Here is a 12,834-nt window from a genome sequence, read left to right on the forward strand (position 1 = left end):
TTATATTATAAAACCTGAATCGAATCCGGCATAGATATATTCATGTTTACAAAGGGTCTTGAAGAGAAGTTGTCTTTTGTTAAAAAGACTCGCACAACTAAATCATTTACAATATTACTAAGCTTTTGAGCTAATTACTTTGATATTTGAAGTTTAGTGGCATGTAAGAGCGCTACAGGCGTCTGCTTTTGACAACTGGTGAAGTGGGACGGGAACACCACCGGACTTTTGATCCCATATCAATCCGCCATTACATATTAAAACCTACCAAAAGAATACATTTTTCTTAAGTTAAATATATGTAGATTTCAGTCAATGTAAAATATGTCAACAATTACACATTTACATAACAGAGGCACTGTATTTAACCGGAGTAGGTAGGGATGAAACACTTGCTGGTTAGCTGATTTAGTTGTGTGAGACATACTAAAGGCCGGGCAGTAAATGAAACCGTCATCATAATCTCGAACGAGTTTTCCACACACATTAAGGGTTATCAATCAGATAAATCCAAGTTAAGATTTATGGCATACTATCTTAGTAGGAACAAGTTAATATTTGATTTACTTCTACCATGCTATCTCAAGCTATTTGTTCGCAGAAATCGAGCGTCCGTATCAAGTGGGCATGGAAGGTCTTTATAATTAGGTCCAATTTGAACATAAAATATTTTGACAAAAATATGATTTTCCAATTATGGTTTAAACATACCTTAATTGTTTAATATACATGAAAGGAACATTTCTTACCAAACTATTTTTGAAATGTGATATTTTGATGCAAATGCCTGTTAATCACTAAGAGTAGCACAACCAGTATTCCTATATATATATAATATCAATTCTTGGTTCCCGTCTTATAATTGTAATGCTTCAAGTTGGATAGATTTACTAGATTTTTATAACAATTTCGGTATCATACGCCCGCCCGATATTGTAATATTGTGTTAGACTTCCTGTCAATGTTTTTGAACTGAACATTCTTTGTTGTATAGTATCAATAATTTACCCAATTAGAGCATTTCGCATTACTGTTGAAAAGCAAACTTGTTTCTTATTGAAAGCTGACTAACACTAATTGTGTTTGATTATAAATATGATTGCCAATGTGTTTCATTATAAATACATGCATGTCGTATGTAATGTCATATTAACATGTTCCCGTATAACGTTAAGTCACGTCCATGATACTATTAGGGGATGCTTTCTATATTCTCAGACGACTACGATTCCTTCAGTGATAGTTTCGATGAAGACATTGAGATCGGCCTGCAGGCCAAGGCTAGGGCAAATACTTACTACGAGTTCTGTCCCCTGTCTATTGCCCCTGACGGAACTATACCTGTAGACGCCCTCGGAGAGTTCCTGAACAAGGACCTGAGAGTTGAAGGTTACGTCGCCTCGACATTCGCCGTAAATACTTTTGTTTTAGTTTTTTTTGTCAGTTTTAATCCTCATGCATTATCATTTGGAAAATTATTTTTTTACTGCAAATTTAAGCGTTTCCATTTTTCAAACAACATTTACTGGCGTTATTGAAAAAGTCATACATATATCTTAGCATTGTTAACATTTTCAGCGAGGTCAAAACGTAATACTTTAAAGGTTCTGCTTTTTTACGCGATTTTATTTTTACAAATGTTTCCGCGAAAACAACAACCTACACTTTATTTATATATCTGGTAATGTTGATGGAGATACTTTGGCATTGATTGAAATCGCAAATTACATACCTTATTATTTCTTTCTGCCTACTGTATTCATCCTAGTTCAAAAAACACCTCATTTGAAAAAATTACAAAGTAAAACAAGAGACAATATCTTTACATGTAACACAGATAGGGTTCCTAAATCGGGATCGCAATCAGACAGGAAAAACACGTGCTTCTAGTGGATAAGAAGCTATGTTCTGTTGTCGGTAATGAAAATGCTTCATTATATCAATTATACGGTATATACATCCTATGAAGGTATTGATTGATGGTAGACAAACCCTTTATAATGGTATTTGTTTGAGTGCTAATCAAAATTCTTTAAATAGTGACAGCGCAGCAAACAAAATAATTTATATGTAGCAATAATAGGATAATATTGATGAACAAATCCATCAATATTTCCTCATGTTTACATCTGTACGTTTACCGTGTTTTGTTGATGCATGAAGTGGTCTACAACAGCCCTCTGTATTTATTTCTTATTTATTTATTTTCGTTTGGGGGTTTTCTGTTCTTTTCACAATTATACGTTGGTAGGGTTTTCATTACTACTTCACAAGTACACACGAAGTAAGACAGATTACCGCGATAGAACCGTAATATTTATTTGAATTTCTTCAATGTTACAATAACCGTTTGTATAGTTATATCACGTTGTTAACAGAATTTATTGTGTAATTTATCTACCTTGGTATATAACGTTTAAATGGTGATTGTTTGTTTGGGTAAACATCATACACTGTTGACGATTACCGTTTTTTGGCAATACACCTATAATGCTGTATTACCGTGGTACTGTGTTGACGATGTGTTCAGCATACATCTGCTTTGCTATATGACTTTGTTGACGATGTGTTTTGTTCAGTATACATCTGCTTTGCTATATGACTTTGTTGACGTTGATTTACAAACTGTACATACTGATATGCTCCCTATGTTGTTACCCACAGAAGTTCAAAGAAGGTTTACAGGAACCAGTCACGGTTGCCAACTTCCCGGAGAACAAGTCTAAAAACAGATTTAAACAAGTGTTTCCGTGTAAGCACAGCAAGATGCAAATTATATACTTCCTTCTAGTGTATTATGTTTTTTTGGATTGGCGTATGAGGTTAAATCGAAAGAACCTTATACATTATTTTTTTCTATATTACAATTTTTTCGAAACTACCTATTTGCATATACCTGTTTTAAATTGGACACTGATTCAATTCCCTGAAATGACAAATGTGCCTGTACTCTTTGGAAACAACACAATCAAAGGTTCTTTAATGTTTTTAATGCAGGCTGTAGCTGGCAATCGTTTATTTGAATATGTTATAGTTATTCATTCCAAAGAGTTTATAATAAAAAAGGACTTTCAATCATGACAGTAGCCAGATGTGGTGTATGGGATGATTACTTCTTTTTCAACATGTCTTTCCGTTTGTTTTGTTTTCTGGCATAGTATTTCGTTTCATTTAGCATATTATATAGAATGTTTTATTTTTTATTTTTATTTTTAGACGATAAGACACGTGTTTGTCTGCAGAGAGAGGCTGGTGATACCTCTGATTATATCAACGCGAGCTACATTAATGTAAGTGATGTCCGGTAACAGTAACTACCTGATTAGATTATAATAATTCCCTATCTTTGCTTAATAATATTCAATAAGATGAAATAGTTTGATTATTATAAGTTAGGCAGTTACATATTGCTCTACAGTACTGTATACTTGCATACATAATACAATATTCTGCAAACTTGCGAATCAGTGATAATATTTATAGTATACTATTTTCATACTGTATACAAGGGTATTTGTGCAGAAGATTTATAAATAATGTATATAAAAGTATTTTCAGATTTATATGTACAACTTTGTTTTCTTTCTGCTTAATATTTGCACACAGTAATTTAAAGGTAACTACTTAATTTGATTATATTAATTTGTAATTCAGTACTATCTACAGATTATTTTGAACTATGAACATGGTGATACATGTAAAGATATTATTTTAAAATAAGAATAATAAACAAAACCAAAGAGTAACAAACTGTAGTTTGAACTCAGAATCGTTAAAATAATGGTAGAGGATGAATAAAGGAAACATCTACATAGGTACAGTCGTTATAGCATAAGGGGAATAAACACAGGTGTCCCGGAAGTGTTGGTGTCCTTCGCAGTGTAGATAATGCTTCAATCTCAGTAATGACACGTCCTGTAAGTATTACAGGGGTAGTGACAATTAACCGATAAGCTTATCAAAAACATGGAACTTCGTATCGCACATGGAAAAAAAGATAGTTCTAAGTGCAGTCATGATGCTGGCAACTTTATATTCTTGTGTAGCAAAAAAAAAAACAACATCAGAATCCCAAATAATTATGATAATGGTTGATATTCGGACTAGTTTCACCAGTTATATTAACGATAATTAAATCTATTTTTTCATCTGTCTACCCTGATAGGGTTACGAGAAAATCAAGCAGTATGTGGCTGCTCAAGGTAGATATACAGTTACCCTGCATCACTTTGTTATCATTGGCATGTGAAGTTATATCCGTATAATAGAAATTCAAACCTCGGATGTGTGTTTTATGAGCGCTAAGCAATACTTACAATTAATTGATTTAAATATTATATCAAAAAGAATTAAAACCTTTTAAGTTAATTTTTGTTATACAAGACTGTAGACATCTATTTAAAGACATCGTGAAAGACTAATGTGGTTTCTTAGAGTTTTTAATCTTTTTATTCTATGCTATTTTCTTTATTATGCCCCGTTTTATTGTATTTAGCAAATAATTAAATGCTTTTGATTGACAAGATTTTATCAATTAATGTATTGTGATATGTTTTTGTTTCCTTAGACGAACACCTATGTTATTTACCTGTATGACGTATTTACCTGTATGCAATATTTACCTGTATGCCGTATTAACCTTTATATAGTATTTACATGTATACCGTATTTAACTTTATGTCGTATTTACCTTTATATCGTATTTATCTGTATGTCGTATTTACCTGTATGTCGTATTTACCTTTATATCGTATTTACCTGTATGTCGTATTTACCTTTACCTGTTATTATGTTACCTTGTCTTTCTAAGTTGTTTGTCTATCATTTTAGGACCCAATAAAGCTACAACTAATGACTTTTGGGAGATGATATGGCAGCTCGGCAGTACCAAAATTGTGATGCTGACGAAACTGATAGAGGGTGGAAAGGTATTATGATAATGATACACGTAAACGGCCTATAGACGCCGGTAACGTATCAAAAATGATTTCAGCGTAATAAACAAAAGAGGCGGGAAAATAGCCTTGATTTCACAATAAACTATCGATATATTGGTAATTTTGTGATGATAACGCAAGACATAAACGAACGACAGAAAGAGGAAATATAACTAAAGTGGAGGGTTGAAATAACATGATGATAATGTCACACGTAAACAAAAAACTGAAGACAAGTAGGAAGTAGTCCAATATCACATGTAACAGAGAAGGCGAAAGAATAGCTACTTGTACGTTAGCATGGTAAAGTCATACACAGCCGATAGAGGGCGGAGACGTAGCTTAGTTTTCATTTCATTTCATCAGATTTTATTGACTATATATATGTCAATTTGATTGGACATCAGGCTAGGCCTATTTAAGTCCTTTCCAAACTTGTTTTACAAACATTACATATATTCTGTCATAACAATCCAATTAAACAGTGCAGGGAAGATAACTCCAATTTAGCTTGTGAAATGAACATTTTGCAACTTTTGTTTAATCGTTTTCTGTTTATATTTTAGATATAAACAATTAATGTATATCATGTATATTTATTGACAACCCATCCTGCATAAAATCCAAGGGATACAGGCCCAAAAGACCCTGTGTATAAACACATTGGCCATCCTCCCACTGGATATATAGGATAAGTAACCAAGAAATAAACATTTTGTAAAATTTCAGAATATGATATGGATTCATATAGGAAAATGTAGTCATTATTATATATTATTGGAGTTGATTCTCTTAAAATTTATTTAACAAGCACTATAGAATATTCATGTAACTATGAAATTGTTAGAACAGGTTATAAAATAGTACACTCATCAATTCCATCCAGTCCAGCCGAATACCAGAGATGTTGTGAAGATAGATATACACCAGTATCAATACTTATTAGCAGAGTGATTATGACACTATGAATAATAGCATCACTTTCAATGTAAAGTTTTGCTGTGAGTGAGATTACATATCAAGCCTATTAGTTAGACCAATGTAGTCAGATATACTTGGATATGTTAATATCACCGCTGCATGTTAAGTATCCCTTTAATAGAGTTTTTAGATTAAAATGATCATGATAATCTTAGTTAGCATGATAACTTTGTAAACAACCGATAGAGGGCGGAGAAGTAGCTTGATTATCATGACAATGTCATAAACAACCGATAGAGGGCGGCGAGGTAGCTTGATTAGCATGATAATGTCATAAACAACCGATAGAGGGCGGTGAGGTAGCTTGATTAGATGATAATGTCATAAACAACCGATAGAGGGCGGTGAGGTAGCTTGGTTAGCGTGATAACGTCATAAACATCCGATAGAGGGCGGAGAAGTAGCTTGGTTAGCATGATAACGTCACAAACGACCGATAGAGGGAGGAGAAGTAGCTTGGTAACCATGATAACGTCATAAACAGCCGATAGAGGGCGGAGAAGTAGCTTGGTTAGCATGATAACGTCATTAACAGCCGATAGAGGGCGGATAAGTAGCTTGGTTAGCATGATAGCGTCGTAAACAACCGATAGAGGGCGGAGAGGTAGCTTGGTTAGCAAGATAACGTCACAAATGACCGAAAGAGGGCGCTGAGGTAGCTTTGATAATGCGAAACGAGTAGCACAGGATGATAACTAATCTTGCTAGCGTTAAACAATTTGCTGAAGTCGTGAGTATAACTATGAAAGATGAATACCACACAGATTCCTTCTAACAATTAACCAGGGCGATATTACATATTGGTTGAACGGCTTTTAATGTTCATTTTAAACTGATTCTTTCGAGTTTGATTTGCTTGGAGTCCCAGGAGGACGAAACAGCTGTATGATACAGTGTAACTGTTTTGGCTTGCTGTAGCTCTTACCAACTTTCAAAGGTGCAATCATACGTTCATCTTTTAAATGTGTTTGTTTTGTAATGTTTCAGCCATTACACGATGTATACCCTTTAAAAAAGTTTCCATCAATTGTAAGATATGATATTAGTGGAGGTATAAGTAAATACGAATTATGGTATCCGTCTCACTGGTTCTTTTTCAGGTAAAATGCCAGCAATATTGGCCCAATACCGGAAGCGAACAATTCGGCTCGTTGACGGTCACCCTGGACAGAGAAGAAGATCTTTTAACATACATAATTAGACACATTAAAATCAAAAACGTAAGTACAACATACACAAATAACCTGTTGTTTTAAATTATTGAAATATTTAACTTATTCCATTAGATAAAATGTAATGTGGTGGAAGTATTTTCATAAAAATAATGTTGGTGCTAATAGGGTAACACGACAAGATGCGTCACCCAGTTTCACTACACGGACTGGCCTGATCAGAAAGTGCCGTCTAGTGCTTCCTCTCTGGTCCAATTCTTCCTTAAGGTGGAGCCACTAGGTCAGGTATTGGAGGCCCCTATAGTGGTACATTGCAGGTAAGAATAAATATTTAAGAATTATCTGTTTTTATTTTTTCATAAAATATATGTAGTGTTTACTACAGTTAGATACAAAAAAGGAAAACATCCCATACAAATAATTTAAATTACTATGTACCTTTACCATGAAGGGTAAAATAACAATGTAACTTTCTCAAGGATGATTAATTAGTATGTATATCATGGATGAAGATAAACATTACTTACCATGTGTTTATTAGTACTCAAACATATCTAACTATGTGTTTATGAGTACGCAAATATAACTAACAACGTGTTTATGAGTACGCAAATATAACTAACTTTGTGTTTATTAGTACGCAAATATAACTAACCACGTGTTTATTAGTACGCAATTATAACAACCCATGTGTTTATTAGTACGCAAATATAACTATGTGCTTATTAGTACTCAAACATAACTATGTGTTTATTAGAACGCAAACATAACTAACTATGTTTTTATTAGTACGTAAATATAACTTACCACGTGTTTATTAGTACGCAAATATAACTTACCACGTGTTTATTAGTACGCAAATATGACAAACCATGTGTTTATTAGTACTCAAATATAACTAACCACGTGTTTATTAGTACTCAAACATAACTAACTATGTGCCGTTATTACGGATGAGTGTGTGTACCACTTATTGTCCTCGTAGTGCCGGTATAGGACGGACGGGAACGTACATCGCCCTGGCTTGTTTGGTACAGGAAGCATCCGCTACTGGGTATGTCAGCGTCACGCGCTGCGTGGAGACCCTGCGCAGACAACGACTCAACATGGTCCAGACAGCGGTGTGTACACAATGGATACGACACGTCATTTACATAATGTCTTTATCAGCTGTATTATGAACATGGAAATATATTCTATATTTGTTTAGATACACTCCATTGATTGTTGTTATAATGTTACTGTATAGGCACGTGAACGTCTATACACTCACTAGTATTAAAATGTCATTAATGCATAGAATCGTTTTTAATTGGCATTCATAGGCAATTTGTATGCTAATTGTACATGTACAAAGTCAAATTCAGTGAAGAAGAACACAGATAAAAATGTCTGATATAAGATGAAATAAGCGTCTCTGAATCGTGAAATTAATGACACATACGTTTGATTTAAACATCACTGAACTGTGAAATAAACATCGACGATCTGTGATATTAACATCACTGAACTGTGAAATAAACATCGACGATCTGTGATATAAACGTTGCTGAACTGTGATCAAAACACTATTGATACAAGGAAGTAATTGCAATAATAAAACTCAAACACTTTTTTGGATCTTTTTCCATCCGTACACACATATGAACCATGGTAACGGTCTTTTTATGTTTTTCAGAAACAATTCGTGTTTATACACGAGGCCCTGCTGGAACATCTTCACGGATCTACCGCTATCCCCGTCAACGTGTTCAGGGAGACCTTCAGACAATTACATGTAGAATTTGATGTGAGTTCTCGTCGGTAAGGTGCTTACTAATGTACTGTGGCATGAACTGATTGCCATGAAGTAATATATTTACTGTGTTTTCTATTGTATCTGATGATATTTAATGCGTGGTAGTGTGGCTTATTTTTAATAAACAAAAATACAATAAGTAATACATTTCAATATACATGACATTAATTTATATAGTTAAGGGTGATAACAAGTATAAAGTCTGTTTTATTTTATTATATACATTTACATTGATATTGGCAATTATAACGTAATGACTCTCTAGATCTGTGTTCTAGAATTTACAGAAATTATCTCCTAAACTGCCTGAAAACGCTTTCGTTGCTGGAAAGAAAGAGGAAAACAAAAACAAAAACAGATACAGTAATCTTCTACCAGGTAATACGACTCGACGTTAGTATACTTGTATTGATAAAAAGATTAAATACATTTCTTTTATATTGATTATCGTCAAACGATCAAAGCAGGGTTTTGATCATAACAAAATCACTTATTGTCTAAATATATGATACGCAGGTTCATAGGTTTTCTTTCAGCTTTTTTTAAACGGCATTGATCTTTATGTATTGATAAAACATGTTTGTTTCATTGTTGTGAGTATAAGAAAACATTATAGCTTAACCACTTGGTGTGAAACATTTGTTTGGTATATCCTTAATATTTGATCGTTATTGGGCTTTGGTAAGCAAAGCAATAAGGGCGACTGTTTATATGACTACGGACATAAAGGCTAGTCTTTGCTTGTTGAATATATCAGATACCTATACGTTGATTTTCATAGAAAAGTAAAGATAGACAGTTAATTGTTATTCGTTATTCGGGAGAACGAATAACTTTCAAACTTTACTTTCTGAGGGGATAAAATTATTCGTTATTCAAAATTAAACAGAAGAAACTAAAGTGGATGCCGGTACCTTTTGACAGGTTGCCAATAAGATCATTGAAATCGAGTGTAATAAAAGAAAATTGACAAAGGCATTCACCCTGAGCCAGTATAATGAACGTAATATTTGAATGGGATCTGATTTTTGACAATTATCGAATGAAGGGTCCCAGGGGGTCTGGAACCCGTACTGATGCCCAACTTTTGAAAGATTCCAGAGACAGGGAGTGCAACAGAGAAATTGTTTCTACCGAGTTTAAATAAGACTGAAAAAGGCGGTCATCCTGGGCTAGGATATTGAATTTGTGACACTTATAAAGTATAGGGTCCCAATTGCAAGGGGCGTATAATTCGTGCAAATGCCGAACGTTTGCAATCTGAAATTGATTATGTAATCAATATCTTTAAAGTACTGTATGTATTCATTCGAGTTGTTAGTGAGATTTAGATATGTAAATTTATATCAGTTATCTTTTAAGCATAGTGTATGTTATATCTACTTCAATTTATGGCATTTCTTTATCATTCAAATAAGTATCAATTCCATTTAAAGAAACAATTATGGGCTCGTGCATTCTTACACGATGTGTAATATACACACGATGTGAGAATGATGTACTGTGTGCGTGCCATGTACGAACGTACATAACGTGCGTGCTGCACGATGGACGAACGGTGTGTGAAAGCTATCGTGGTTGAAGTAAATATAAGACTGTCTCAGGAACAATAAAAAAGATTTCGTCTGTAAGCCTTTATATACCCGATATTATAGTATGTTACCATGGTTAAGCTTGATCTTAAGATTGGCCAATCATGATATATACATGTATACTTAATTTTAAGATGGTGTGTTTGTAGGTTTTTTAAGTTTCTCTGAAGCAAACTAAATCGCCACCTTACGTAGAGAGGCTATTGTCCGACACAAACGCAGATAACAAATATGTTACGGTACAGTTGTCTACATAACGGTCTGTGTCAGGCACAGGCCAGGCACAACTTGTAGTTGTTGTCTTACCCAATAACACGCGATGAAACCAATATCAACTATGCATTTTGACACAGGAATTCGACATTCCCATGAAATTAACTCTCCAAAAATAAATGATCGTTTATTTTGCAATAATATGATAACTGAGATGATAATTTGGAACACGGTTCAATAAAACCGCAAGAAAATACCAGAGACGTGTATAAGTACCCCCAGAGGTCCATGCACTAACAATATCATATACAAATCTCTGATTGATGTATCTTTTCTAAAATATTGAAATTTACAAAAAACACGTAGAAATTCCTTTTTTCATTGTCGGTAGTAAGATGGGTTCGCGGACAAGACACACTAAAGGAAGGCTGTACTAGTTAGTTTAATGAAGAATATCAAAATACTGAAACAACTCTTTGGAAACCATTATCATTAAATCAGATCGTTCAAGATATTCAGAAAACGTTTTCAACTCAATTCAAATTTAAATTACGCAAGGTTTCAGGCGTGCACTTAAGCCAGTCTAACACGTAGTCTGTTCTTCGCGGAAATTATGAAGTTCCTTGTAAGTATGCGTCTAAATGGATATCAATATCAACAAACAATTGATATAACTCCCACCCCATGTCATCACCCACTTATATGTGTCTATAAGACTAAGCGACTGTAGTAACCTGCATAGTACAATATCACAAACCTATATTAGACTTGCTCAAGTTTAAGACTTTCGAAAGTTTGGCTCCGGCGTGGGTTCTAGACCTATTGTGACCCTATACTCGATAATTGTCAAAAATTAAATTTCGTTCCAATTCTATGTTCATGGTCCTGGCTTAGGGTGAATGCCTATTTCAATCTTAATGAAACTCGGTGAAAATTATTTCTGTAGCACCTCCTGTACGTACAACCTTTCAAAAGTTGGGTACCGGCATGGGTTCAAGACTTCCTGGGACCATATACTCGGTTCTTGTCAAAACTGAAATTTCGTTCATATTCTATGTTTATGGTCCTGGCTCAGGGTGAATGCCTATTTCAATCTTAATCAAACTCGGTGTAAATTGTCTATGTGGCATTCCCTATACGTGCAACCTTTGAAACATGGAGCACAAGCACCCGCTTAAGTTTGTTTCCCTGTTTAATTTTGAATAAAGTATATCTTTCTAGCTTTACTTTCTTCTCCAGAAAGTAGAATAAGAAAGTTACTACTCTACCTTGCCAATTTCCATTGCATTGTTTGCAACCCGTCCTGAAATAGACATGATACGGATAGCCCATGTCTGCTTCAATAATTTACGTTTGTTGATGAAATTAAATTTAACAACTGTATCAAGAAACTGTCACAGATGAGTAATTTACCTTATTCTGTCTGCAATTGTAGTTGACAAGTATCGGCCGTTACTATCGACCCCCATAGACGGACATAACGACTACATCAACGCTGTGTTCCTGTCGGTATGTTGATTTATCGAAATTATTGGATTTAGTTTTTCAGTTTCTAAACAGTAAGACTCTTTGCTGGTCACTACCTCATTAATGTTTTTTTTTTTTTTTGTTGTCGCTTTTATAGTTCAGTTTCGCTTTCACCAACTTGACCATACATATTTATAAACTTCAATCATTCTTGTGTTTTATCAGTACAATCTGGTACATCCTACAACATTAATTATTGTTTTTGATTCGGTAGTCAAACGCTTACTACGAATGTCATCCTTTCATTGACACATATCGACGACCAACAGTAAACTGATCTCTTTAGTGTAATGTTAGGTTTCCCCATGTAATATACGGTCAACAGTAAACTGATATCATTAGTGTAATGTTATGTTTCCCCGTGTAATATACGGTCAACAGTAAACTGGTCTCTTTAGTGTAAAGTTATGTTTCCCCGTGTAATATACGATCAACAGTAAACTGATATCATTAGTGTAATGTTATGTTTCCCCGTGTAATATACGGTCAACAGTAAACTGGTCTCTTTAGTGTAAAGTTATGTTTCCCCGTGTAATATACGATCAACAGTAAACTGATATCATTAGTGTAATGTTATGTTTCCCCGTGTAATATACGGTCAACAGTAAACTGAT

The 12,834-nt window shown here is 34.2% G+C and overlaps 1 protein-coding gene across 1 annotated transcript in view; it reads left to right on the plus strand.

Annotated features, from left to right (window-relative positions):
- Positions 1-12,834, plus strand: part of LOC110451018 (receptor-type tyrosine-protein phosphatase kappa-like) — a 31,755-nt gene that overhangs the window by 5,779 nt on the left and 13,142 nt on the right. Inside the window, exons 6-16 of the mRNA XM_021498847.1 lie at positions 1,219-1,412; positions 2,665-2,752; positions 3,217-3,290; positions 4,166-4,202; positions 4,831-4,928; positions 7,019-7,138; positions 7,259-7,407; positions 8,076-8,211; positions 8,769-8,879; positions 9,167-9,266; positions 12,129-12,202. Coding sequence (XP_021354522.1) covers positions 1,219-1,412; positions 2,665-2,752; positions 3,217-3,290; positions 4,166-4,202; positions 4,831-4,928; positions 7,019-7,138; positions 7,259-7,407; positions 8,076-8,211; positions 8,769-8,879; positions 9,167-9,266; positions 12,129-12,202 — 1,181 coding nt within the window. The remainder of the gene's footprint in view (positions 1-1,218; positions 1,413-2,664; positions 2,753-3,216; positions 3,291-4,165; positions 4,203-4,830; positions 4,929-7,018; positions 7,139-7,258; positions 7,408-8,075; positions 8,212-8,768; positions 8,880-9,166; positions 9,267-12,128; positions 12,203-12,834) is intronic.

The sequence above is a fragment of the Mizuhopecten yessoensis genome, unplaced genomic scaffold, assembly GCF_002113885.1.
Source record: "Mizuhopecten yessoensis strain PY_sf001 unplaced genomic scaffold, ASM211388v2 scaffold5729, whole genome shotgun sequence".
In the NCBI taxonomy this organism is placed as follows: Eukaryota; Metazoa; Mollusca; class Bivalvia; order Pectinida; family Pectinidae; genus Mizuhopecten; species Mizuhopecten yessoensis.